This window comes from Sarcophilus harrisii, chromosome 1 (assembly GCF_902635505.1).
Source record: "Sarcophilus harrisii chromosome 1, mSarHar1.11, whole genome shotgun sequence".
NCBI classification, from domain to species: Eukaryota; Metazoa; Chordata; class Mammalia; order Dasyuromorphia; family Dasyuridae; genus Sarcophilus; species Sarcophilus harrisii.
The window spans coordinates 655,545,446-655,573,101 of NC_045426.1; the positions used below are offsets into that span (position 1 = coordinate 655,545,446).

Here is a 27,656-nt window from a genome sequence, read left to right on the forward strand (position 1 = left end):
TCATTCTGCTCCCAAAGAAACTACTGAGAAGGTTTTTATTCACCTGCCTGGGCCCAGGTCCTTCTCAGCCAGCCTCAGCACAAGGGGCTGCTGGGACATTCAGAAAGCAAAATGAGAGGGGGGCCTGAAGAATTACAGTCCAAGAATAGAAGGGAAAGCACTCTCTCTTCCACGTCTTGCTCTCTTTCTGCACCCCCCCCCCCCAATACAGAGTTCTTGGGAGAAAACCCTTTTCTCTATGGCCTCTGCCCCCCTCCTCCCCTGCTGCCCACAGTCCTGTTCTGAGGAGAGGCTCTGTTTAGTGAGAGGTCCCCAGAAGATATCCCATCACAGGAACAGGGAGGGATGCTGCCTACAATGTCCTCTGTCACAGTTTCTTGTTTTTGTGTAACTTGTTGTGCCTCCAGATGTTCTGTTTGCGCAGGAGTCGCCAGTATTCCTGGCTTTCAGGATCTAGCTCCTCCAGTGTCTTGGGTGGCCCCAGGTTCATCTCAAAAAGCCTGAGGAAAAAAAGAGAGTTACTACCTGATCAATAATACTCCATGGCTCCCCATAGTCTATAGCAGAGAGGGGACAAATGCCCATCAAAGAATGATTTTTTACATTTAAAATACAATAAAGCTTTATCTAAAAAATGGAAAAAACAAATCCTAACTTGCAGCCTTATTTAAGCAAGAGCTATATTTGGTCCCAGAACTTTCATTTGTTAATCTTTGGGTTATAGGATAAAAACCAAGTCAAGTATTTGAGGTCTTCCACAAGTCAATTTAGTCTGCTCTACACTACCCCAACCCAGCCAGCCTCTTTATCATTCTCTATACATCCCAGGACAAAGCCTGCACTTTTCCCCTATCCAAATCCTTTGAGCTCCAATTCAAGTCCCACCTGCTAGAGGAGACCTTTAATCCAAATCAACAAATAATCATTAAGTACCTACTATTTGCAAAGTACTCTGCTTTTGCAGGTGCTAGGAATACAAGGACAAATAAAATACCCTCAAACACCCTTCCCAAACTCAAAGAGCTTACATTCCATTGGAAGGATTCAACACATAAACAAATGAGGGGCTGCCAAGTAATTGGCAAAAGAAGAAAGAATTTGAGGGTATCAGGAAAGGATTAAAGGAACAAACTTCCATCTTCTCTTAGGGAATATCCCTGTCCTTCCAGTAATTCAGATTTACAGTCACAGAGTCATACTGGACTATTCCCTCTCCCCCACCTCTCAGGTTCAAATGATTGCTAAGTCTGGCCCATTCTGCCTGGGTAACTTCTCTCATCTCCATCCTTTTCTATCTACTCACATGGCCCTCACATGCTTCAGGCCTTCATTCCTTCTGTATCAGACTATTTCAAGACACTCCTTATCAGACTCCTATTTCTCCCCTCTCCAATCCACTTTCCATTCAGCTACTAAAATAACCTTCCTAAAGAAATATGACCATGTCACTCCTCTGCTCAATAAATATGAATGACTCCCAATTGTTTCTATAATAAAATATAAACCCCTCAGTTTGCCACTTAAAGCCCTCTCCAATCTAGCTCTAGTTTACTGGTCATCACTCCCCTTTGATGGGGGTATGAAATTGTGTTCCTTTTTGATCTGTAAAATTAACACTCTGAAATTCTGTCCCCTTTGATTCCTGGCCTCCCAAGCTTTATGGAATCTGTAAGAGAGCTTCTCAGGCAGGGCCATTTCTAAAGCAAATCACCTCCACTAATAGCCCGATATCTATTCAAATAAAGGCTGAAAAAGCCTTCAAAATAATTTCAATAGTGAGATCCTGGTCTGATCAGTTCAAACTGCCCTCAGTCCCCCACCCCACCTCACCCCCCTTAAACCCTCCTCTCAATCTACTCATAAAACAGATTTCTGTTCTCTCATTTCTTTGCAGAAGTCTGGAGTAGGGCTGCCTGTCAGCACTCCTGGCCACTGAGAAGACGTTTTCTTCTCAGTGCCAGACTCCATTTCCTTAATAGGACTTTGCCATTGAAGAAGTCAGTTTTCCTAGCAAATCTGACTCCACATCCAACAATAAACTTCCATTTTTGCCACTTAAAACTCTTCGAGCTTGTGAATTCTTTCACAAAGGACCTGCACCAACCAAAAGGGGATTTCCACAACTCTGACTGCCACTAGAACCCATCACCTTCACTCACTCAACATTCTAATCAAACTAGCTTCTCCATTTCCCCTCTCTTGGCCTCTGTAAGGTCTAGTAAGCCTGCAATTTACTCATCTCCATTTTTTACAATCCCCAGCTTCCTTCAAAGCTCAGCTCAGGAGCTATTTGTTACACAGAGCCTTTCCATTTTGAACTGGATTGGAAATGAGTCTTGAAGGAAACAAAAAGTTCTTTTTAAATTCAGTAAGCATTTATTAAGCACATACTACCGATTCTAAGAGGTAAGGAGGATACACTGCAGGATTGAAGTGGGGGAAGAGCCTGTGCAAAAGTAGGAGACAGAAGGCCGAGTTTGGGAAACAACATCCAACTATGAGTGGTCTTCCCAGTTTTCAGGTACCAAGTAACAGGCATTTCTCTGAGGTTTTTTTTATGGGGCTCTCTCTTGACTCACCAGTCGGGATACTCCGAGTCCGGCTTTAGAGCCACTTCAGGGCCCTCTTTGTAGATGTTGACCCCCATGGCATGAGTAGTGAGCATTACTGGGTCCTTACATACATCTGGGTCCTTCAGGGCCTCTGCAGGTAACCCTTTGCCTTTGCCTCCTTTTACCCCTGTAGAAGAGAATGATAGCTCAACTCAGCAATATGCCAGAATATCCCAGAGCAGAAGTTTAGAAACATTTATTAAGCACTTACTATGCATCAGATACTGTGCTAAGCGCTGCAAAGTTTTTAAAATTTTTTTATTAAAGCTTTTTATTTTCAAAACATATACACTGATAATTTTTCAACACTGATCCTTGCAAAACCTTGTGTTCTAAATTTCCTTTCTTCCCTTCTCTCCCTCCCTGACTTGGCAAATAATCCAATATGTTAAACATGTTAAATCCAATATATACATACATAATTATACAATTATCTTGCTGCACAAGAAAAGTCATACCAAAAAGGAAAAAAATGAGAAAGAAAAAAATGCAAACAACAATAAAAAGAGTGAAAATGCTATGTTGTGATCCACATTCAGTTCCCAGTTTCTTCTGAGTGTAGATGGCTCTCTTCATTACAAGATCATTGGAACTGGCCTCAATCATCTCATTATTGGAAAGAGCCACACCCATGAGAATTGATTATCATATAATCTTGTTGTTGTGTGTAATGATCTCCTGGTTCCGCTCATTTCACTCAGCATCAGATCATCAATTCAAGTCTCTCCAGGCTTCTCTAAAATCTTCCTGCTGGTCGTTTCTTACAGAACAGTAATATTCCATAACATTCATATGCCATAACTTAATCAGCCATTCTCCAAATGATGGACATCCACTCAGTTTCCAGTTTCTGGCCACTACAAAGAGGGCTATCACAAACATTTTTGCACATGTGGGTCCCTTTCCCTCCTTTAAGATCTTTTTGGGATAGAAGCCCAGTAGAAACACTGCTGGGTCAAAGGATATGCATAATAAGGTCTAGATTTAGGGAACCAAAATGAGATCAGGGTTGCTGGTGGTCAGGGAGTTAAGTAATAAGGTCTAATGGCAGGTTTGGGGTTCAGGGAACCAAAAGGAGAGGTTTGGCTCCTCTGCAACCCCTTTGGATTTGGCGCAAGGGTAGGGAGTTTTGGGGACTCCCTTCTGGTAGCGCAGAGATTCTCTGTAAAGGAATTTACAGACCCCAAAACCTACATTGATAAAAGAGGTTTAATTATAGGGATTGGGGAGAAAAGTTAGAAATCCTAGAGAGGCATAAAGTCTTGTTAGGGAAACAGGTGAGGGTAAAGAGAGGATGACACTGGAAAAGAATATTTCAGTGGACAGAGGCTCCTTGACATTCCAAGCATGACATAGCTGGCATGTTTGGAACCCCTGCAAAGAGATTTTAGTTTGGCTCTTTTATATTGAGTATCTTAGTGGGGGCTGGGACAGCAGAAGTTGGCTCATCAGCTTGGGCTGGGATTTGAATAGAATTTGATGAGTGTCAGGACTGAACCGACCCCACCTACATAACAAGAAAGAAACTGGTTGTCTTTTGGGAGGGGTCCTTCATTGAGGCAGAGTTGAAGATTTTCTCCTTCAAGGATTTTTAGAGTTTCAAGGTCCCCTCTTCATGCAGTTTGATAACTCCTTGGACATAGTTACAAATTGCTCTCCGGATTGGTTGGATCAGTTCACAATTCCACCAACAGTGTATTAGTGTCCCAGTTTTCCCACATCCCCTCCAACATTTGTCATTATCTTTTCCTGTCATCTTAGGCAATTTGAGAGGTGTGCAATAGTATCTCAGTTATCTTAATTTGCTTTTCTCTAATCAATAGTGATTTAGAAGTGCTGCCAAAATTTGAAAAGATTAGTCATTCCCCCCATCTATCTTCACTCAGCAAGCATAAGGTGGATGACAATGAAAGCAAACATTTATATAGCACTGCCTGGTAATACACTAAGAGCTTCACTAGCCGGTGGAGGTCGGTATTATCCCCACTTTACAGCAAACCAAGGCTTAAGTGACTGGTCCAAGAACTTCCTGCCTCTAGGTCTGGTGCTCCATCTACCTCACCTCCTTGTTATGGGGTAACTTCAACAACTTTTTCTGCAAAGTGGACGATATGATCTCTACAGCCACTTCAAATTCTGACTATTTGATATGTCCTACAGTTCTTGTCATCCCAAACAGTCTAATACAGGTCCTGAGTGGCTATGGCACTAGGCAGTTGAAGCAGTGAAGTGGACAGAGCAAGCTGGACCTGGAGCCAGGAGGACTTGAATTCAAATCTGCCTTCAGTCACTTCCTAGCTGGGTGACTCTGGGCAAGTCATTTTGACCAGGGGAGACCTCTAACTTTCTCAAGGAGAAAGCCTCCTTGAACCGTGCCTCTGTCCCCTGCCCAGGACAAACAGGATAATCAGCTTTATTCAGTTATCCTGAGACCACCCCCATTGATAACACTCTACTGATTAAGTTCCCTAAAGAAGTAAAGATTAATCTACAGACACCCACCCCTTCAATTCTAAAACTCTCCATTATTTCAATAGTCTCAAGCTCTAGGATCTGCCCATAAAACTAAATATCACCAACAAACCTCTTTACAAAATCTCCTGATTATAGGGGCTTTTGTTCACCAAGAGAGTCTCTTTCTTAGAGATATCCAGAAATAAACTTTCCTATTCTGTGTCACAGATAACTCGGGTTCCTGAATTCTTGCTCTGCCTTTCTTTCCCTTCTTCTCCAAGCTCAGCCTCACACCTCATCACCTTCACCATTGCCTCAGTTTTCTCATCTGTACAATGAGACGAAGGAGGAGGTGGCAAACCAAAAAAACTCCAAATGGGCCAACGATGAGTCAGACACACTGCGGTATCTCCCCTTGGGTCACAGTGGCACAAAGAGCGATGGATTTGGGAATGAACACGTCCCAGTCTGAATCCCAACTTTGTTACTTCCCAGTTTACTGTTTACTTCCTAACGGGTCATTTCACTCTTTCTGAAATCAGCTTCCTTTTGTAAAATAAGATCACTGAACCAAATCATTCCCAATGGAGCAGTAATGAACTGAACTAGCTATGCCCAGAGAAAGAACTCTGGGAGATGACTAAAAACCATTACATTGAATTCCCAATCCCTATATTTATGCCCACCTGCATTTTGGATTTCCTTCACAAGCTAATTGTACAATATTTCAGAGTCTGATTCTTTTTTGTACAGCAAAATAACGTTTTGGTCACGTATACTTATTGTGTATCTAATTTATATTTTAATATATTTAACATCTACTGGTCATCCTGCCATCTGGGGGAGGGGGTGGGGGGAAGGAGGGGAAAAATTGGAACAAGAGGTTTGGCAATTGTTAATGCTGTAAAGTTACCCATGTATATATCCTGTAAATAAAAGGCTATTAAATAAAAAAAAAAAAAAAAAAAAAAAAAAAAAAAAAAACAAACTTGGAAAAAAAAAGTAAAATAAGATCACTGGCCTAAAAGTCCCTTTTATCTCAAAAATCATACGCCCCACCCTTCCAACTGTAGGACGCTTAACAAATGCTTGCAGAACGAGGGGAGGGAACGAGCATTTATTAAGCTCCTACTGTATACCAGATGCTCAAATGATTGGTTAGCGTATCTCCTTCCTTAGGCCCAATGCCCTTAAAGGCCTCTTTCTCTTCTAGCAGTCAAAGCCTCAATTCAGGGGACAAGAGGCCCGAGAGAAAAGGAGCGCGGGCCAATACTAAGGCGAGTTCTGTCGCGTCCCCGCTCCCTTTCCCGAGCCCGAGGCCCACAGCCAGCGCTTGCGTAGTGCGTTGAGCGAGTGTGACCCAGGTCCATCACCGGCGCATGCGCATTGAACTGACAGGTCTCGGTACTTCCGGTCGCGGCCCGGGTCCTCCCGCACGCGTCGGTGCAAAGTCAAAGCTGATCCCCGATCTCTGTTATTGCCCAGTCCGGGCCAACTCACCCGGCTTTTTAGCGTACCCCCGAAAACAGAGGCCGCAAGGGGCGCTGAGACCCCGGAAAGACGATCCACGTAAGCTCCCCAGGCTCCAGGGAGCTCCGAAGACTAAGCGCGCAGCCATAACGTCCTCCCGTCGCGGGTCCTATTAACGTCATAAGAGGGTGCGCAGCACTGAGGTGGCCGCACAGCATTTTGGGAAGTGTAGTCCGTACTAAGAAAGTCGAGTAGTTCCCAGATTACAGAATTGGGAGGGGTCTCCATTAGCTCTCTAATCTCTAACTAAAAAAAATAACAATAAATTGTAAATCGGGCAAAAATCTTCCCGGGTTCCCGAGTAAAGTCTGATATTCAGGACCTTTCATAGTCTGGGAATTTACACTTTACACATTACTTTCCCAGCTTAATTTTTTTTTTGTCCTTTCTCCATTCTTCAAGGGAACTGTCCTGTTCTAAATTATAGGCTCCAATTCTCCGTATTTTTATTCATGCTGTGCCTAAAATGCCTTCCTGCTTTCTTTCCCTCTTACCCACAGGGTTTAAAACCAGAAAGGTTCTATAAATTAGGTCTTTTATTTTACTGATAAGCAAATAAGACCTAAGGAGCTTAAGTGGCTACTGAAATCGGACATCCCCTTAAGTAACGCCTCTCCCAGGAAGTCTTCCTGGGTAACGATCGACCTTTTAAACACTTCGTTTCTTCGCTCCATCATCACCTGAATGAAAAGTCTTTATTAATAGAGCAGTAGTTATATGTGTTTGCTCTCCCCCCAAACCTAGGAATGGTTTTCTCTTTTAGTTCTCCACCAGGGGGCGGACCTGTCTCTGACGCTTGTGGTTTGTGATTATGGGGTATTCCCAGTGCCTGGGAAAGCCCCCAAATTTATGGATTTTGGTGAATCTGATGGATCGTTCCTTTAGAGCTCCCTACATCAATGAAATCAAAATCAGTTTTTTCTTGCTTCTCCCCACTCCCCAAGATGTTTGTATGGAAAAAATGTGTAGAGGCAGAGGAACCCGCCCTAGACTTCAGTTCAAATTCTGCTTCAGACATTTACTAAGCTGTATAAGCCATTTAACTTTCTGCCTTGATTTCCTCAACTATAAACGTGGGGTATAAATAGTACTTCCCTCTGAGGTTGTTCTTAGGATCAAATGAAAAAAATATTTGTGAACCACTTTGCAAATCTTAAAAGTACTAAATTGATGCTAATTATTAGTTACTGAAGAATAAAAATGTGATGACAGGGAATTGAGGCAATTCAGATCTGATTTTGAACAAGACGTTGACAACAGAAAAATTGGTTTCATACCATGAAAAGGAGTTTTTTTGTCTTTTGTTCCAAGTTTCAGAGGTCCTCCTGGCAAATACACACATGTATATATACACTATAATACAAAATAAGGTACATACAAGGTCAGTGCTTAACAAGTTCCAGGACATCCGTGTGATCCAGTGAATTAAGCGTCAGGGTACTTGGGTTCCAGTCCTGGATCTGGAACTATATTGTAGTAGGGCTTGGGGTAATATGGTGGAAAGAACTCTGGATCTGGAACTATATTGTAGTAGGGCTTGGGGTAATATGGTGGAAAGAACTCTGGATCTGGAACTATATTGTAGTAGGGCTTGGGGTAATATGGTGGAAAGAACTCTGGATCTGGAACTATATTGTAGTAGGGCTTGGGGTAATATGGTGGAAAGAACTCTGGATCTGGAACTATATTGTAGTAGGGCTTGGGGTAATATGGTGGAAAGAACTCTGGATCTGGAACTATATTGTAGTAGGGCTTGGGGTAATATGGTGGAAAGAACTCTGGATCTGGAACTATATTGTAGTAGGGCTTGGGGTAATATGGTGGAAAGAACTCTGGATCTGGAACTATATTGTAGTAGGGCTTGGGGTAATATGGTGGAAAGAACTCTGGATCTGGAACTATATTGTAGTAGGGCTTGGGGTAATATGGTGGAAAGAACTCTGGATCTGGAACTATATTGTAGTAGGGCTTGGGGTAATATGGTGGAAAGAACTCTGGATCTGGAACTATATTGTAGTTAGGGCTTGGGGTAATATGGTGGAAAGAACTCTGGATCTGGAACTATATTGTAGTAGGGCTTGGGGTAATATGGTGGAAAGAACTCTGGATCTGGAACTATATTGTAGTAGGGCTTGGGGTAATATGGTGGAAAGCTTTCTGGATTTTAAGTGGGAAGAACAAGTTCTGTGGTAGCAATGTTGAATATATATATTTATATATATATAATGAATGAGCCAATCCTAATCTTTGTTTTGGAAGTGCCAAAAGTTCCCAAGAGACAAGTCATCCAGTCTGAAACTCGTTTTCCTCATCTGCAAAATAAGTATAATTCCCGCAGTATTCATATGTCCCATATACCATAAATTATATATAAAATACATATCACATAATCACGTTATATAACAAATATTGCATATAACAAAAATTATATATGTGAGTGTGTGTGTAAGATTATAATGTGTATATAATATAATACAACAATATATAATATAATAATGTATATATAATCTATAATCTATATATAATATAATATAATCCTCAGTCTGAAGACTAAGTCACACAAAGTTTCAGAGCGCTCTATGAAGTTAGATGCCGGGGCTTCCAGCTCTGACTTTCTCCCCTTCCTTTCCCCAGGCGATTTTCCCTCAGCCTCAGACTAGCAAGGAACTACGTTTCCCGACAAGCCCGGGGATGGCGCCGGCGCAGTGCGGCGCGAGGACCTGGCCTGGCTGGGCCGGGCTGGGGCCGGGCTGGGGCTGGGCCGGGCTGGGAGCGGCTGCGGTGGCGGCTGCGGTGGCGGCAGTGACCCGGAGTCCGGATCCCGCGGGGAAGCCAGCGCCGAGCTCTGCGCCCCGGGTCCGGGACCGGAGCCGGGGCCGCCCCAGGACTCCGGCGCCGCGGGGACGGAATGTGGTCCGGCCCGGCTGGAACCCTGAGCAGGTTTGGGGAGTCGGGGCAGGGGTGTCAGGGAGAGGGGAGGCTGGGCTGCGGGGGAAGGGCGGGGGCCGGGCCGACTTCCGTTCTGCTCCCTCCCAGGAGTCCCTTACCCTCGGCCTCAGTTTCCCCGTCTGCTGTGCACAGAGTGCGGGGCGGGGGCTCGGGGAGACCCGGCCCAAACGTGGCCTCGGACGCCGGTCAGTTCGCCCCGCTTGCCTCCGTTTGCTCATCTGTACGATGAGCCGGAGGAGGGCATGGCAAACCCCAGGATCTCTTCCACGAAAGCCCCCAAAGGGGCCCCGCGGAGGGAGCACCCACCAAACGGGGATAACAACAGCCCCGCTTGCACTGCCTTGTTCCCGGGCGGTCCGGGGAGCCCCCGCGGGGTGCTTTGCTGTCATCTGCACGGCCGGCTGGACGTTCCTGTAGTGCCTTAGAGTCTGCGGAACACGCTGCAGATGCCTGAGAGCCCCCCGCAGCCCAGGGAGGAGGGTACGGTTATTAGCCTCCTTTCGGAGGTCTGCGTGGCGATCAGTGATCGTACAGCTCAGTGTCTTGGATGGGTTTGAACTCCTGACTCCCAGCCCAGGATTGCCACCTGCCCCATCTAGCTGCCCTCCGTTACTCACTGTTGCTTCTATGATTCATCCAGCTTTCTTGCTTTACAGATGGGCCGGCTGAGAGCCAGAGACTTCGCCTTTGCCAGGTCCCCTAGTGACAGCCCAGGACCCAGCCTGCTCCTTTAAATACTAGCGTGAGAACATGGACTCTGGTGTGTCTTCCTCGGGGCCGCCCGCCATGGACCTGGAACAGTCAGAGGCCTCCAATCCTCTCCCTTTTGGTCCTCCACCCCCAGCTGCTACTCCCTCAGAACCTCATTGCCCTTGGGACCTGGCAGTCCCTGAGGCAGCTCCAACCAGTGACCTTGAAGGCACGGGGCCCGAGGCTGTGGGGAGCCAGAACCAGATGGACTTGGACGAAGACCCCAGTGGGCAGGAACTTCAGGACCTGGTGGGCCAGTTCCAGGCTTTGCCTTTAGATTTGCCAGAAGCACCTTCCCAGAATGGACACCCCTGCCCCCTCCACATCGCCACTGGTCATGGTTTGACCACTCCTGAAGCCTCAGAAAATCATGGACTTTTGTCATCTGAAGCCAGGCATGAAGATCTGATCAATCTGCTGTGTGGTGAGGAGGGAGCCCCTTTGACTCAAACAGCACCCCCAAGCCCTGAAGGTCCCCAAGGCCCTGTCCCTTGCCTTCTCCAGCCCCCGAAGGACTGTGCTGAAAGGACAGAGGAGGGGTCTGTGGATGGAGAGGGTAGTTCTAGTAGCTCCCCAGAGCCCTGGCTGGGACCTGGTCCACTGGTCCATTCTGAGGATCTTTCTGCCGATGTTGGCGCCACTCAGGTAAAAATGATTTTCCCATCTCCCTCAGCAGAACTTAGAACAAACTAGGAAATCTTGTTGCTAAGCTTCCTCCTTTCTCATGTCTCCTTTCAGAATTCTGAAGCCTTAGCATCCTATCCTACTTTCCAAGAAGGTGAGTGTCCTCTTCCTCCATTCTACCAACATGGGACCTGATGGGAGGGGTTTTAAAGGGGAAAACAAGAACCATCTCTGCTCGAAGCTTAGGTAGATACTCTGCAGACTAGGTGGGAATGGAGAGTTCTAGATTGGTGAGTAGAGACCACTCAAAATAGACTTTAGTGAGGTTATCTTTGCTTCCAGGACCCATCCACTATTCTCTAGTTGAGTACTGTGAGCTACTTTTAAGTTTCAAAAATAATGCGTAGGTCAGCTTACTCGTGGCGTCTGGAGTCATGGGTGATACAGGTTGCAGTTAAACTTTGGAGGGGTGGAGTGACAGGTTTGGGATCTCAAGGTTCATAGCTCCATGACTACCCCAAAGACTTCAGGGGAGAGCTGGGGACCAAAAGTGGGGACTATGAGGACTCACCTACTTGACCCTTGTCCTTGCCTTTCCTGTGTCTTAGTGGCAGGACCCTGTGACCCAGAAGATCTCCTGGATGGTGTCATTTTTGGAGCCAAGTATCTAGGCTCCACCCAGCTCGTTTCAGAGCGAAACCCATCTCTAAGTGCCCGCATGGCCCAGGCCCAAGAGGCTGTGGATCGGATCAAGGTAAGACTAAAAAAGGTGGGGAAGGAGACAGCAGGGGAAGAATATGATAGGTGACCATTTGTCACCTTAGCCTTGAGATTCTACATACCTTTGGGGAAAATCATGGGGGGAGTCTAGGGCCTTATCCCATTAAGGCTTTGTCCTTGAACTGAATCAATAGGGTAGATGTCACCCAGTTAATTACTTGGTTTTATTTCCCTTCTTTACTGCCTGATGAAAATGAAGTTGCCCTATCCCAATGTTCATTTTTTCCACCTCCATCTCTACCCTGCACTCCCCACCCCCATTTTAATGTCTTGCTTAAAGTCAAACAAGTATTTAGTGAGAAGAGCTAAAACTCCACTAATACAAATCCAATACTCTCTTCTCTCAGTCTCTGTTTTCTTTTATGTCAGAGGCCAGGGACATCTGGGTTCCATTGAGGGAGGAGAGGATTGGATTGTAGCAGTAGCCAGGGCTTCCTGGCTCCTGAGAAGGAGAGAAGCTGGGGTGGAGGATGGCTTGGTCTGGTTCACTCCCCTCCTTTTCTGCAGGCTCCTGAGGGAGAGACCCAGCCCATGACCGAGGTTGATCTCTTCATCTCCACAAAGAGGATTAAAGTCTTGACGGCTGACTCCCAGGTATCTGCCCTGGAGCCTGGGGAGGGAGAAGTAGGTTGGCAAGGAGCTCAGGCTTGAGTGGGGGCTATGAGGGATGAGGGACCTAGAGAGGGAGATTGGGGTCAGGTCATGGAGGGCCTTCAAACTCCAGGTGGAGAACCTTGCACTTAAGCCTGCCAAGTAAGTCACTTAAGCCCTTTGGGCCACTTTCTTTTTCTGTAAAAAGAGGGATTTGGACTGGGAGGACCCCCAAGGTCCCTTCCAGTTCTGACTCTTGAACATATGGCTCTACAAGCAACATGGAGCCAAGGAAGGTTCTTGAAAGGGAGCGCTTGAAAATGAAGAGCTGGACATCAAAGGAAGAAATGGGGGAAAGAGGTCATCCTAACGTGCTTCCATAGTGGTTGAAAGTCTGCAGGGTCCTTTCCTTGCTACAGCTGTGTATGGTCATTATCACATGTGTTAGCCTGTTGTTTTATATTGAGGGAGCTAGCAGTCGATAGAGCCCTGGGCTTAGACTTAACAAGACCTGAGCTCAAATCTGGCCTGACTCTTGCTGGGGGTGTGATCCTGGGCAAGTCACATAACGTCTGCCTGCCTCAGTTTCCTCATCTGTAAAATGATATGAGAATAGCATCCATCCCCAAAAAGATAATGTATTGAGATACAGAAATGCTGCAGTTATTATTCAAGATGGAAACAGCAATGCATGAATGCTGGTTATCATTGTTATTAAAAGATGAGGAAGCTGTAGCTTAGAGGATAAATGATTTGGCCACACAGCTACTTAGTGTCTGAGCCAGGATTCAGGCTTCTGGCCTGGGATGGGCCACTGGGCTCTGAGTCTCTTGTCTCTGGCCTTTGTCCCCACCAGGAAGCTATGATGGATCACTCCCTGCAGACCATCTCCTACATCGCTGACATTGGCAACGTGGTGGTGCTGATGGCGCGAAGGCGTCTGGCGAGGCAGCCTGGCTCACAGGAACGGCGACTCTACAAGATGATCTGCCATGTCTTCCACTCAGCAGATGTGAGCTGCCCGCGGGAGGGGCAGGGACAGGCCCGGGTCTTTTCTGAGGGTGACACAGACTTAATCTGGGGCTCAGCGAGAATCTGGTCTGAACCTACCCTGTGTACTTCTCTGAAGCCCCAGGCCAAGCCTTTGTCCTCAGTGTCCATCCTGAGGGATGATTCCAAGGATGCATGGACAAGGGGCTGCCCAGTGGTTGGGAAATGCCCAGAATTGGGAGCTTAAGGAGAGCAGGTTATCATTGTTCTCTATGCCCTCCCAGGCCCAGCTGATTGCCCAAGCCATTGGACAGGCCTTTGGAGTGGCCTATGGCCAGTTCCTTCGGGCCAGTGGCATTGATCCTAGCCAGCTGAGTACCCAAGACCATGGAAGGCCGAAGGAAGGGGACCTGCACAATGGAGACCTGGCCCACTTCTCCAATCAGGAGAACTGCAGGGATGTGAGTGAAAGTGAAGTCTCCTCACCAGCTAATCATTCCCCCCCAGCCCTTTGCTTCCACAGTCCACTCTCCCAAGATTCATCCCCTCCCTTTTTTGTTCTCATAATTTCCACCCTTAGGTCCTTGGAGTCCTCAGTGTTTTCTGACCTATTATTATTTCTTGACCTTTAGACCACCTAGTACTTCATTTTGCTCTCAGGCCACCTTGAGAAAGCAGTGAGATGCCCTCACCCTTCTGGGCTTCATGTTGCTTTATCTGTGGAATAAGGGCTGAGGGGGGTAGACTTGGACTGATCTCAAAGTTCTGATCAGCTCAGATAATAAAACAATTTAGGGTCTGAACTTCCTCTCAGTTTTGACAGTTTTATGTTCCAGAAGCTTAAGGTTATTTTCACCCTAAGGTTTTGATATAACAATAAATATTTTAAAATAACAGTAATTGACATTTACATAGAACTCATGCCATATAAATTACAAAAATGGGTTCTGTCCATTACCTCATTCTATTCTCTTCTGCCCCAAGTATTACTAAAGCCTCTTGCCCAAGGTTAGACAGCTAGTGATGGTAAAGTTGGGATTCACACTAGAGTTTTCAGAAACTAAATCCACTGCTTTTGTCCATTATACCACAACTACTTCTAGAAAGCCATTTTGTTCTCTTCTCCCCCATTAAAGCAGCATGGTGTGTTGGCAAGAGCCTGATTTGGAGAATATGTGTTCAAATCTGGACTCTGCTCTTTTGACTACCACATGATCTGGGACATGCCCATTAACTGCTTTGAAACTTGATATGACTGTGAGATAGAGGGGTTGGACTGGCATTTAAGATCTCTTTTAGCTCCAAGTATGTGAGAAAGTGATTATCCTAGATCATTCAGTCTCTTGGGCCTCCTGGTCTTTAATCCCATTTGCTCCCCCAGGTCAGGAAGCAGTGAGGAGGGGGGATATGTGGCTCTGTGCCTGACAGCTCTTCTCTCCTGACAGGTATGTATTGAGAAACAACGGGGAGAGTGCCTGGGTGTGGCCCTGGTAGAATCTGGCTGGGGTTCCCTGCTGCCCACAGCCGTCATCGCCAACCTGCTGCATGGTGGTCCAGCTGAGCGCTCTGGGCTGCTGAGCATTGGGGACCGGCTCACTGCAGTCAATGGCACCAGCCTGGTGGGGCTGCCCTTAGCCTCATGCCAGGCTATAGTCCGAGTAAGTGTCCTTTGGAGTTTGGGTTGAGGGCCTGCTGCAGACCCTGAGTCAAGTATAGCAAATAGAGGTTGAGTCCATGTCCCATTGGGCTGAAGAACCTTTGGAAGACTAGGAAGGATCTTGGAAATTGAGACCAATAGTTCTCAAACTTTTGTTTATACGATTTAAATTTATACTATTATACTATCAATTATTGAGGATCTGTTCAGAGGTTTTGTTCATGTGGGTTATGTTTATGGATATTTACCATATTAGAAATAAAAACTAATTTTGAATTTGTAGACTCTGGAAGGGTTTCAGAGACCCCCTCTGGACTACACTTTTGAGAACTACTGATTTAGACCAGCTCCCTCAGTTTTCAGATGGGTAAAGCCCCAAGAGGAGAGGTGACTAACCCCGCACCACATGGTAAAGCCAAGATTAGAAACCAGATTTCTTAGGATCTAGTTCTTTCCTCCCCCATACAGCTGTTGGGGTCTAATTCTGAGCTCTGCCCCTCTCTTCAACAGGAACTAAAGTCCGAGACTTCAGTAACACTGAGTATTGTGCACTGTCCACCTGTCACCACGGCCATCATCCGCCGACCTCATGCTCGAGAGCAGCTGGGCTTTTGTGTGGAAAATGGCATTGTGAGTGTGGGGAGCTAAGGGCTGGGACTGCCCTTAGACTGAAGGGTCCTGGAGGTCCAGAGAAGGTTGGGAGACTCATTCTCTGGTCTATGTGGATACAAGTGGGCTGGTGGGAGTTGGTGAAAACAGACAGATGGCCTGGATCTCTGGGTCCTGGGAATTGCAGGTATTCTACTTCTGGGCAGGATTGGCCTTCTCCTCCAGGACCTCGGAGGATGTAGGAATGCATGCTGGGAAGAGATCTAGATTTTGGCCCTTGGGGAGGGCCCCATAACAGTCATGTCCTGATCTCATCCATCAGATCTGCAGCTTGATGCGAGGAGGCATTGCAGAGCGCGGCGGAGTCCGAGTTGGACACCGGATCATCGAGATCAATGGGCAGAGCGTGGTGGCCACCCCCCATGACAGGATTATTCAGCTGCTTACCCAGGCCCATGATGAGGTGGGCACCTTTCCCTCAGAGCTCCCCGTTTCTTTCCCAGGCCCTCAGACTGGGGTTGGGTGGGGCGAATTTCCTTTATTGGGATATGCACCTGAACCTCCTTTTTCCTACCAGGTCCATATTAAGATGATGCCAGCCTCCACCTACCGCCTCCTCACCGGCCAGGAGCAACCCGTCTATCTGTGACCTGGGAGGGGGGCCCAGCCTGGCCCCCCTGAATGATTACCCCAACATCCACACTCTCAAACCTTGCCTCTCCTGGAAATCTCGTGGCCAAGACTTTCTCCTGGGCTTTGCCCACTGTGCCAAGGCCATTTCAGTGCCTTATGCTCCCGAGGGCCACTTTGGGCCTCAGATCATCAGGCCGGAGCTACCACAATCCTAGACTCAGTTTGCCTGCCTACCTTCTCTCCACCCACCAAAGAGATGTGTCCCTTTCTGGAGGGGAGGGGCTACAGAAACAACTGTCACTCACATGGGATTTTTAACCTATAATTTTGGCTGGTAAAGATTAAACTATGTAGTGGAAAGAGCCTGAGTGCAATAGTGGACAAAGCATCGGATTTGGAGTGAGGCTGGGAGTTCCATTGTCATGTTGGGGCCAGCGGGAGCAGGCAGGGTGAAGAGCAGCTGAATCCCTGGATTTAGTCATGGTCTGAATGGATTTGGAGCAAAAAGAGGTCCCAGAGATTACCACAAGACCAGGGTATGGGGTTTATAAACTCAGAGGGATTATAAATAATTTCAACATACAAAACACACACACACACATAGCATTTGAAACCCATCATCCAGGAGTTGGTACCACACAGCTCATTGTACCTAACTCCCACACACTTAGTCTGGTGAAACTGATGGATTTCTCAGAATATTTTTTAATAAAATAAACAATGCAGGATTACCAAGAAAACCAATTGTATTGAAATATAGTTATCAAGTAATTAAATCCAGAACTTTTTTAAACTTAAATCCAGACCCTTTGTTTCAATGACCTTTGTTTCCCCACACAAAACTCCCAAGAGTTTGCCTTGACTCAGTGGTTCTGGGAGAATGAAAACATGTTCTATTAGTACAGTTTTTAGGACAAGACTGTCCTGGAGGGACTCATGGGAATGTTTTGTGACACTGACAGACGCACCCAGAGAAGGGAGTATGAGGGATGGGGTAGTGTCTTCCTTCCACGTCCTGCATTCCCAAAGGAGTGGGATGTACAAAAATCCAACTTTCTTAGAAGTAGGCAGGTTTGGAGATGGCGTTCCCAGAATGAGGAGGTAGAAGCCAGAGTGAGTCCCCTTCCTTGAGGCTGCTGGAATAAGGCAGGAGGACCTTTCAGATTCCCTGAGGTGACCTTGGTGTTGGACAGGTCAACATGCCCCAGGGTCACAGGTCAGTGGCAGGGCCCCAGTCATAGCCATCATCCTCATCCGACTCATAGCTCCGGGCTCGGGTGAATTTTTTTCTCAAGGCTTCTCGCTCATAGGTTCTGGGGAGGGCAAGAAATGAGAACCTGGTGGCTGGCTATGTGACCACAGATAACCCTTTCTTTGGATCTTTTTTTTTTTATTTATTTAATAGCCTTTTATTTACAGGATATATACATGGGTAACTTTACAGCATTAACAATTGCCAAACCTCTTGTTCCAATTTTTCATCTCTTACTTCCCCCCACCCCCTCTCCTAGATGGCAGGATGACCAGTAGATGTTAAATATATTAAAATATAAATTAGATACACAATAAGTATACCTGACTAAAACGTTATTTTGCTGTAGAAAAAGAATCAGACTCTGAAATATTGTACAATTAGCTTGTGAAGGAAATCAAAAATGCAGGTGTGCATAAATATAGGGATTGGGAATTCAATGTAATGGTTTTTAGTCATCTCCCAGAGTTCTTTTTCTGGGCATAGCTAGTTCAGTTCATTACTGCTCCATTAGAAATGATTTGGTTGATCTCGTTGCTGAGGATGGCCTGGATCTAAAATTTCTAAACACAAAGCTGTTGAGAAAATTTCTCTAGGAGAGAAGGCCTGAATATCAGTGGGGAGATCAAGATGATGTAGAAAGAGCATTGGGATTAAATCCCAATGCTCTTTCTACATCATCCTGGAGTACATGTGATTTGAATGAGTGAATTACTTCCCTTTTTTAAAAATAAATTTTCTTAACTTTAGAAAGAGATTTTTAGCCTTAAATTCACCCTGCCCCTATAGAAATATACTCTCCAGAGTTTCCCTTAGCACCAACTGTGCCCCTTCCCTTTACCCATGTACGAGAAACGGCCTTACCTCATGCTATCTTCTCTCCACTGGCCTTTGGCAGATAGATCCCTGGCCTGTAGGGAGTCAGTGAAGGTTAATGGGGGTAAAAGAGTAGATTTACAGTGGAGATAAGTTGGGGAAATGTGGGCAGGAGGATGGGGGAAGGGGAGAGGATTGTTTTACCACACCCCAACCCTCACTCTCCCTTTCCAGGAAACACAAACTGCTAACAAAAATACATGGGAACAAAACCTGTCAGTGCAAAAGGGACTTGGGTATCAGTGTTGAAGCAGGGAAAGGGAAGAAAGAGCCCATGGTTTTAGGAAGAAACATGCCATTTTCAAACAAGAACCCTATCAGTAAGAACTTCATTTAATATTGAAGGGAGGCTAAAAAGACAGGAAAACATTCCCCCATGTGTGCTTTTAAAGTTAAAACTAAGCACCATCAAAATCATTGAGAAATAAAAATACCAGACATTTGTTTCATTGAAGAAGGGAAAAAAGGAAGGGAAATGGAGACAAAGTGGAAAGAATCATATTAGGGCAAGGAGAGATCTTAGAAACAACCAATAAGGAAAAACTTGTCCAAGGATATATGTACAAGGAGAAGAGAGAAAGAAAGGGATGTGGAAGGAGGGACAGTAAGAAAAGAAAACTTGAATTTATGGAGATATATCACCCCTATCTTTTGACCTTTACAACTCAAGATAAAGAAAATTGTATATTATCTTTTGTGTCTGTTAGATGTAAATGGTAACATTCTGCTCAAGGTTTGCCCCCATACCTAAGAGACTGGCAAAGACTTCTTCCTTCTTGTGAGTGAAAGGAGCTTTGGCTTACCTGGGCTTTTGGGTATGTTGAAGCTGGCAGTGTCTCTTTCCTCAGATTCTCTGCCTCATCTATTTCTACTGGTTCTGATGAACGAGCCAATGCTGGTTCTGTGGGCTCCTCCTCCATGTCATTGTCCGTGTAAAATCCACCTTCTCCATCTGTCTCATAGTCACTATTGACACGACTGTCACAGCTGAGATAGGCATTGCTCCCCCCAAAGTCCTGGTGGGGCAGGTCCAGATTCTCTTCGGCTGCATTGTCAAACTGGGGGAGGGAATGATGTAGGAGATGGACATAAATGGTCTAACTTTGGGAACTCCCATTTAGGAGAAACTGATACAATCCAGGAAAAAGATGTCCTTGGTGATTCCTAACACTGAGCTTAGCTATAGGATCATGAAGAATTCAACTTTTCCCATTGACGCATCATGCTATGTTACATACCAAAGAAAATATGCCAGTCTTCTCATAAGGGTGAAATAATTCAATATAATCTCACCTTTCTCACTACATTAATGGGGTTGTAATCACCATTACTACCATTATTTTCTTTCAGTCATTTTCTTTCCCTTCGTACCCTCTGAAGGCATATAACAAAAGTAGACCCTTGCTAAGTAGGTTTACCTGGTCTTCAGCTGTCCAGATGGGTCGGGATTGCTGGGTTTTGATGATATCTTTGAGCTCCTGGTACCAGCCATTGTTGGTCCCCTTAAGTTGAATGGTAGCTAAAGATAAGTGGATATTGGTAAGAGAAATATAATCCTCTTCTAATGACAAATCCCAAGAGATCAGTCCATTAGAGGGTTTTCTGACATCTTACAGGTTCAATATAAAAATTGTTAATTAATGATGAGCCTTAACAGCTACAATCTCAATGAATCATCATGAGCCCCTTAAGACTTGGGTCTGGATTCTTTATTAGCATTTCCATATTGGGGTTTCATATTAGATAAGGGGAATTCTCTTCCTTTCCCATACCTCAGGAAAAAATAGGCAAATAACTTAACTGCCCCTAGTTCTATTTTCTAAGAAGAGTACTAAGATTCCTTAATAACACTATAATCTTCCATCAAGTACTATCATGCTCATTTTTAGGTAGGGAAACAAGCCCAGAAAAGGAAAAGTCATACAGGAAGTCAATGGCAGAGCTGGAACTAGATGGCAAACCTCCTGGTTTCTAGTCTAGAGCCCTTTTCTCTATGTCAGCCTTCCTCTACCTCCCTACCTCTACCACCTTTGAGTTTCTGCCCAAGCCCTAAACCAAAGAAGTCTTCCTTTCCCATCCCAATTTCTGTTTATCTGTTATGTCACATCCTCCAAAACTAATAATGGTCCTTTGTTATCGGATCATCACATCTCTGAGAGATGGGTGCTATTCTCAGAATCATTTTGTAGCTGAGGAAACCAAGGCAGACAGGCTGAGCAACTTGCCACATAGCAGTAAATGTATGAGGAGGATTTGAATGCAGGTGTTTCTGAATCCAAGGCTGATACTATCCATTGACCCACCTAGCTTGGTCTCACCTGTGAATAGATGACTGTGGTACTTCTTCAGCTTGGTGGCTTGGGCATAGAGACGGCGAGAACTCTTCCTAGAGGTGGGTGCCAACCACTGGCGCAGGGATTTGACGCCTGTCCGGCTTTCAGGGGCACAGAACACCACAATAGGGTAATACTGCACATAATTGAGGCGCTCCACAGCAGAAGGCGTCACATCTAGCAGAGTGTGCTTGTCCTGGTTCAGGGAGAGAACTAGATGCAATAGAAACCCCAAGCTTGGGTCCCAACCATACCCTGAAGCCTTCACTTCAATATTTTTCTTTGTAAAATAATGAAATTGGACCAGATGAACTTCATTGTATCTTCAAAAGTCTGTTTTTTTCTGTAGATCCATCCTATAAAATTCTGTACTCTAATGCCCTTCACAATTCTATACCCTATGTTCTCAGCTTCATATCCTTATCTTTTTCCCTCTCTGCTCTACTCACCTTCTCAGCAATCACCCGCACTGTGTCCAGCTTGACAATCTTTGAGGGACCCTCCATTCTTGTGACACTCTCTGTAGGGATGAAGGCAGCTCCTTCAGTAAGAGTTTGGAAGGGTGGCAATCATTTCCCGCCCCCTCCCTCTCTGTACCAGCTGCTCATTTCAGTCAAGATGGAATCAGTCTTTAGGAGAACTCTCCTATTGGGAATTGTACTGGGAAGCTCCTGAAAATACATGATCATTTGGATTGCTTATTCTTATAGCTTCCTGATGAAACCTTCAGAGGCTCCTTATTGCTCTCAAGATTAAATTAAATCCCAGGTATTCAGATACAAGATCTGTCTTCAGTTCTAATCTCCAGCTTCATTTCATTCTCATTCCTGAAACTCCATAGAAGCACCAGAGTCCTTCCATTGTGTGACAGGATCATTTCAGACTCTTCTCTAAATTCTCTGCCATCTTTTAAATCCTACCTCCAATCCTACCAACCCTACCATCTCACTAACCAGCCTACCCCTCATGCTCTTCTGTGAGTTCCTTTAGCTGAAGGTGGAATAGCTGGTGAAGAACACATGTGAATCAGAGAGGGCCCAGGTTCCTCACCTGCAACTTCAAACTGATCAGGCATCTCAGAACACAGCTTCTGCATGGCAACGTCAGCCACAGGGCCCATGATAACCACAGGACGTTTGAAGCTGGCTGGGACAGAACAGGCAAGGAATTAGCAGATGCAACTCATTTTTTTTCTCAAACCTCCTTTTATCCCTAGCTCTGATCCAAGATTTCCCACAGTATGTCTTTAAGTCATTTAGGTCCACTCCTTGATTACAAGAGATAATTAAATATTCTGGAACCTTGCTGCCCCCCCCCCCCCCCCCCCCCCCCCGCCCTCCAGCTATCCATTCCATAACTAACCTTCCCTCAGTACTACCCGCTCATAGGGTGGATAGTTGCCCTGCTTTGTCAGTGCTGACAAGTCCTCACGGCTTTGGCGCATATGCTTCTTGGCACCTATACGCAGGCCCCGAAGCTTCCAGAATTCAGCTCGGGCTCCTGTGGCAGCTGAGGAAGAGAAAGGCCCTGAGCCCATAGCCCTCTGGGCAGCTTCCAGCGATGCCAATTGCTCAGCCCTGTGAGATAAAAGGGATAGTTAGCCAGATCAGCAGGATCCCCAGGAGCCTAGTCTGTGATTCTCCATTTAGCCATTGCTGAAGTTCTCTTCCTAACACTGACCTTGAGAGTACCACAGAGGAACAGGAGGCAGGCAAATTTCCCTTCTTTTCCCAAACACTCTTGAGTTTATAGGGAAAGGACAGGATAGATAAGAGTCTCCTTGCTTAGATCCTTTTTCCTTCCTCCTCAAACCTTTTCCCTCTCCCACATGACTGTTAACTTGATTGCTTGCTTTTCCCCCCATTTCTGGTCTTCTCCCACCTATGTAGGGTCTCACCTGCTTTGGTTGGGAATAATACCCCGATCCTGTTCTGTCAGGTCCCTGCCCATGCGAACTGCCAGCCAGCTGCCACCTCTTCCCTTCTCAGGGTACAATGTGTCCAAAACATGGAAGACGTCCCCTCGGGTAAAGCCCAAGCCCAGAGGTGGAGTAGGTTCCAGCTCAAAGTGGGTACGGATATAGAAGGAGTCACCTACACCTGACTTGACCATCTTCCTAAAGACTAAGGTTCAAAGAAATCAGGTTAGGTAGCTAGCATTTGTAGAGTGCTTTAAGATCTGCAAACACTTTATACCTATTATCTCACTTGTGTAAAGTGAACTAGAGGAGGAGTGACCCAGCATCTATATACTAACCCAAAATAGACTGGATTATTGGCTTCCATTCCCCATTGAGCTCTTTTTACAGACTTGCTTGACTGGGGACACACAATCTTTCTCCCCTCTCCTAGGAACTGATTCATGGATCACAGGGTGAAGTGGGAGAACTGGGATTAGTCTGGGAATCCAGGCCCCTATTCTGGGGGACTCAAGAGAGTTGAGGAAGGCAGAGTTATTGGTCTCCCCACTTGGGTGTTCCCAGGGACAGTGCCAAAATCCATACTTTCCACTTATCGAGCTCATCATGGGGAAGTCTAAGGATGCAATGGCCTTAGCACATGGTCTGTTTTCAGGTTTAACCCACTCAATGAGGATTTTGACTAAAAGGGTTCCCTGCCCTTTGCCTCTAACTTCCAGTAAAGATGTCCCCAAGTTTCCCCTAGGCAGGACAGCCCATCAGCCCATCCGCACTTACTATCTTGCTTGCGCTGAGTAAGCAGCTCTATTTCCTCTCCTGGGGGCAGCTCCAGTAAATACTGAACAGCCTCCTCCCTGGTCAGGTTCTGGAATGACTGCTCATTCACCTGTGGAGTGGGAATAGGGTGGGAAAGAGGGGAAGGAATAAGGTGATGATAATTCTAAAGCTGGATGATGGCTATCTCCACCTACAGGCAGAGTAGGCTTGGCACAAGTAGGTACCAAAGTGGAAAGAGAGCATTGAAATTTCAGTTAGGAAAACCCAAGTTCAAATTCTGCCCCAGGTTTTCACTGATTGTGTGACCTTAGTCCCTCAGACTCAGTTTCCTCCTCTGTAAAATGGGGATTATAATAGTACCAACCTCCCAGGGATTGGTGAGGATCCACAAACCTTAAAACATTATCAAAATGCTAGTTGTTATTGATTATTATAACTATTAATGTTATTATTATTATTATTCCTGAAGTGGCAAGGCTTGGGAAGGAGGGAGAGAAAAAGAGAATATTACTGTGTAAGGCTTAATGGATATTCTGGAGTGTGGTCCATAACCTTTTTCGGCTATATTAAAAAAAAATAGAGAGGAAGATCAAAGAAACATTGGATCGCTACTCTGGGTGGATGGCAAAGAAGGCCTTGTGAAGGTTGAAGTTTCTCTACTTATGCTGTTGTCATTTTCTCTGTCAAGGAGAATGATCTTGGGTTAGGGGCAGAGCTGTTGTCCCAGGGAAATGGAAAGATGGTAACTTTCTCTGCTCTGGATGTGTGCAAGCAACCACACCCCAAGGCATTGAAACACCTGCTGGATGTGATTTCTTTTTTTGACTTTTAAAAAAGCTTTTAATTTTCAAAACATATGCACATATAGTTTTCAACATTCACTCTGCCCACAAACAACTGACAATCTAACAAGAGAGACAACAAAGTAATATGTGCAAATAAATTAAGTACAGGATAAATAGGAAATAATTTTAAGAGAGCACTAGAATTCAACGCTGGATGGTGATGGTGGTGGTATTGGGCAAAGTTTTCCTGTAGAAGATAGGATTTTAGGTAGGTCAGTAGAGTGATTAATCAGGCAAAGCATTTGAAAAAGTCTCTCATCTTATTCTTGAAGAAAAGATGGAGATCTGTGGAGTGGATAACAATAAAGTTAAATTGTGAACCAGATGAATAAAAAGACTCAAAAAGTAGGCCTCATCCACATCAGTTTGGAAACAGATTTTCAAGAGATACCCATGGATCTGTACTTGGCACTATGATACTTAATATTTTTATCAATGACTTATTTGAAAGTATGTTTGGCAAAATTTATCTAATTTACAGATTACATAAAACTAGTAGTTTAATTAACATCTTACATGATAGGGTCAGGACCTCTAAAAGATCTTTGCAGGCCAAATCTTTTTAAAAAATGAAATGTATAAAGAACCACAAAAACGTTTTTCTATACTTTGACAAAACTCCCAAAACAATCTCACAATTGCCAAATGGGGGAAAGCATAGCTAGAAATTCATTTTTTAAAAATCTGGAGGTTTTGATGTTACTGCAAGCTCAATGTGAGTTAATGATGTGCAATGGGAGTCAGAAAAGCTACTTTAACAAAGTGATAATGTCTAGGGCAAAACCAATGTGTACTCTGCTGCAGTGCCTAGAATATTGTGTTCAATGTTTAGGGTATGATATTGGGGGAAGGAAATGGATAAGCTGGAGAGAATTCAGGGAATGGCAAAAAAGATGATAAAAAGCATCTACTTCATGACATATAGGCATTAATTGAAGACACTGGAAATTTGTAAAGCCAAGAGAATACTGGGAGTTGGGGTGGGGAGGGAATATGATAGTTTTCTCAAAGTGCTGAATGGACTATTACATGGAAGATTAGATTTTTTTTTCCCTTCTGTTTGGCACCAAAGGGCAGAATTAGACTTGATTAGGAATGACTCCCTAATGCTTAAAAGAATCTCAAAGTAAAACAAATGGCTTGTCTCCCAGTGACTAGAGGGAATGGGTTCTCTGCTCCTTGGAAGGAAGTCTTTAAACAAAGGGATGATGGATATGTTGTAGTAGATTCCTGTTCAGGGATGGGTTATAACAGATGAGCTCTAAGGGGCTTTTCAAGTATGAAATTCTAATTTCTATAAGATTCTTTATAGAGAAAAAGGGGAAGAGGGCATTGTATTCCCTCTAAACCAAAATAACTGAACTGACAGAGGCTGAACCCTTGGTCAAGAATGCTTATCCTTTAGGTTGGTCTAATGTGGGGCTTCTACCAGGCTATCAATTTCTAAAAGGATAGGGACAGGGTTTTCATCTAGCTTCCCATTGCCCCATCCTTCTTTGGCTCCAAGCTAACCTATATACCTGTAGGATCTGGTCTCCTTCCTGAATTCCTTGTCCATCTGCTGGGCTCCCTTCTTGCACGCCTGATACGAAAATGCCAACGTCATTGCCCCCAGCTAAACGGAGCCCGATGCTGGCACCTTTGGTGAAATAGATCACCCGAGTGTCTGGGCTATACCTGGGGAGGTAAGGGATTGAAATGTTAAGCTCATCAGGGACTCATCCAGGCCTGTATTGGAAGTTGAAGAGACTGATTCTCTAAGTGTTTCTGAGTAGGTCTTTTCCCTTTCTTGATACAATTTCATCATCTAAAAATTGAGAGGGAATAAGATCTTCTTGACTCTGACTCTCACAACCTGCATTCTACAGGTGCTATTGACTTGGATAGGGGATGGAATGATAGAAATGGGTGGTGCTTTTAACAATATTCTTTATGTCCTCTCTTCTAAGCCTGTTCTGCCATTTGTAAAATGAGGCATTGGACTATGGGATTTCTAATGGCCTTGACTATTCATATATGGATTCTCTGGCTTCCAAGAATAGGTGACCTTTGTACTGGAGTAATAGTAGCAATGGAGAAGTATGAGTATGTGTGTGTAAGGGGGTCACAATGACAGCAGGGACCCTAGATTAGGACACTTACCCATAATCTTGTTTTTGGCTAGTGGGGACCCGATAGATGTCGTAACTGCTTTTTCTCAGGGTCTCCCGAGTACCTAAAAGGGAAGAATCAGTCCCTCCACTCTATTCTTTGTCTCACCACATAATTCCCCTTTCTTTCACAGAATGCCCTGCTCTTCCCTCCATCCTAGCTAGATTCTCCAGGCCCAACTCATGCCCTAAACAATCTGCAAGTATGGCCTGAATAATGCGATTCCTAAAACTTTTTTATTTCTTTTGAGCCTTTTATAGCCTTTAAAATCTGGGCCACACAGTGTCCCTGGCCAGGTTTAGACCAAAGTAGATGGTCTGGGCCTTTGGCCTCAAACCCAGAGAGCTGCTATTCCCTCTCTACTCAGATGAGTAGAAGCCCAAAACTAGAGCTCCAAACCTTCAAACACTCCCAGATAGTACCAGACTTAAGTCTAATGGACAAACCCTACAGAAATACCACATAGTTGCTCTCTCTCTCACCTGATTCCCGAGGGGATCCTGGTTCCACTGACTCCTCCCTGGTAAAACAAAAAATTAAAGTTAAGATGGTATAGGGTCAGCTTTAATAGTACCCCAGGTGTGTGAGAAGAAGAGGTTGGGGGTGAGGGGGGAAGGAAAGAAGCTGAGTCCAGCTGTAACTGCAGTAAGAAATGATTTCTGAATAGATCATTTTGATTGATAAAGAAATAATTATCCCTTCCTTAATACCTTCTTCCCCCTAGAAATCATTGTACCCCAACCTTGTAGACAGTTTTCTCTGTAGCTTTCTGCCTTCTGAGTCATTGCATAGGAGTTGATGTAGTATACACAGACCAAAGGTTCTTTTTTAAAGATGGGGGATGGATACAGGAATTTCTCCCATATTACTAGAGGAGTTTCTAGTTTCTAAGCAGGAGTTACTTCTGTTCATGAGGACGAAGGACCCTAAGTGAGACAGATTCATTTACACAGATTCTTGTACTGTGGCTCTAATATCTGCCATACCTTGCCATCATAGCTCCCTAAATATTGATTTCACTCCATGGGGACAAGGATCCAGGGCACAACCTGTCTGACCAGCTGCACAGGTTGGGCATCCCTGCCCCTTTCTCAATCTAGCACCTGCTCTCTCCCCACAAACACAGCTCAAAACTTATTTACTTCCTCTGAACACCGATATGGTTGGGGTACACACCAGAAATTAAGACACTGTCCAGGAAAATGAACCAGAAGCCCTCCTCTTCCACACCTTCTCTAATTTACACCACTAAGTTCTGAGCCCAACTTGATGACATTCTCATCACAGACTGACCATTTTCTCTGTTTCTAGTCACTGACCCAAAA

The 27,656-nt window shown here is 45.0% G+C and overlaps 3 protein-coding genes across 4 annotated transcripts in view; 1 reads left to right on the forward strand and 2 right to left on the reverse strand.

Moving 5' to 3' along the window:
* On the reverse strand, positions 1–6,731 carry MRPL54 (mitochondrial ribosomal protein L54). Its single transcript, XM_012542023.3, has 3 exons — positions 6,567–6,731; positions 2,580–2,739; positions 1–500 (listed from the first exon to the last, which is right to left on the reverse strand). The coding sequence occupies exons 1-3, from the start codon at positions 6,682–6,684 to the stop codon at positions 368–370; spliced, it is 411 nt and encodes a 136-aa protein (XP_012397477.1). The 5' UTR covers positions 6,685–6,731; the 3' UTR covers positions 1–367.
* A 2,611-nt stretch (positions 6,732–9,342) lies between these two features.
* On the forward strand, positions 9,343–16,541 carry APBA3 (amyloid beta precursor protein binding family A member 3). Its single transcript, XM_031947864.1, has 11 exons — positions 9,343–9,536; positions 10,202–10,940; positions 11,034–11,073; positions 11,528–11,673; positions 12,207–12,293; positions 13,147–13,302; positions 13,565–13,741; positions 14,726–14,938; positions 15,448–15,567; positions 15,869–16,009; positions 16,124–16,541. The coding sequence occupies exons 2-11, from the start codon at positions 10,296–10,298 to the stop codon at positions 16,193–16,195; spliced, it is 1,797 nt and encodes a 598-aa protein (XP_031803724.1). The 5' UTR covers positions 9,343–9,536; positions 10,202–10,295; the 3' UTR covers positions 16,196–16,541.
* A 237-nt stretch (positions 16,542–16,778) lies between these two features.
* TJP3 (tight junction protein 3) overlaps positions 16,779–27,656 on the reverse strand; it is a 59,607-nt gene continuing 48,729 nt past the window's right edge. For both annotated transcript variants that reach the window (XM_031947863.1, XM_031947862.1), the window contains exons 9-21: positions 26,814–26,851; positions 26,323–26,395; positions 25,701–25,857; positions 23,336–23,444; positions 22,538–22,763; positions 22,003–22,217; positions 21,691–21,786; positions 21,090–21,160; positions 20,626–20,836; positions 19,726–19,826; positions 19,111–19,365; positions 18,296–18,342; positions 16,779–17,492 (exon numbers count right to left, since the gene is read on the reverse strand). In XM_031947863.1, coding sequence (XP_031803723.1) covers positions 17,390–17,492; positions 18,296–18,342; positions 19,111–19,365; positions 19,726–19,826; positions 20,626–20,836; positions 21,090–21,160; positions 21,691–21,786; positions 22,003–22,217; positions 22,538–22,763; positions 23,336–23,444; positions 25,701–25,857; positions 26,323–26,395; positions 26,814–26,851 — 1,702 coding nt within the window. In that variant the 3' untranslated portion in view covers positions 16,779–17,389. The remainder of the gene's footprint in view (positions 17,493–18,295; positions 18,343–19,110; positions 19,366–19,725; positions 19,827–20,625; positions 20,837–21,089; positions 21,161–21,690; positions 21,787–22,002; positions 22,218–22,537; positions 22,764–23,335; positions 23,445–25,700; positions 25,858–26,322; positions 26,396–26,813; positions 26,852–27,656) is intronic.

Bases quoted from the DNA above. Each gene is read 5' to 3' on its own strand.
- MRPL54 (XM_012542023.3), bottom strand. From the start codon at position 6,684: ATGGCTGCGCGCTTAGTCTTCGGAGCTCCCTGGAGCCTGGGGAGCTTA. The intron at 2,740-6,566 runs GTGAGTTGGCCC...TCTCTTCTACAG, and splicing joins GGGGTACGCTAAAAAGCCGG to GGGTAAAAGGAGGCAAAGGC. The intron at 501-2,579 runs GTGAGTCAAGAG...TTTTTTCCTCAG, and splicing joins GACTCGGAGTATCCCGACTG to GCTTTTTGAGATGAACCTGG.
- APBA3 (XM_031947864.1), top strand. From the start codon at position 10,296: ATGGACTCTGGTGTGTCTTCCTCGGGGCCGCCCGCCATGGACCTGGAA. The intron at 12,294-13,146 runs GTATCTGCCCTG...TGTCCCCACCAG, and splicing joins TCTTGACGGCTGACTCCCAG to GAAGCTATGATGGATCACTC. The intron at 13,303-13,564 runs GTGAGCTGCCCG...ATGCCCTCCCAG, and splicing joins ATGTCTTCCACTCAGCAGAT to GCCCAGCTGATTGCCCAAGC.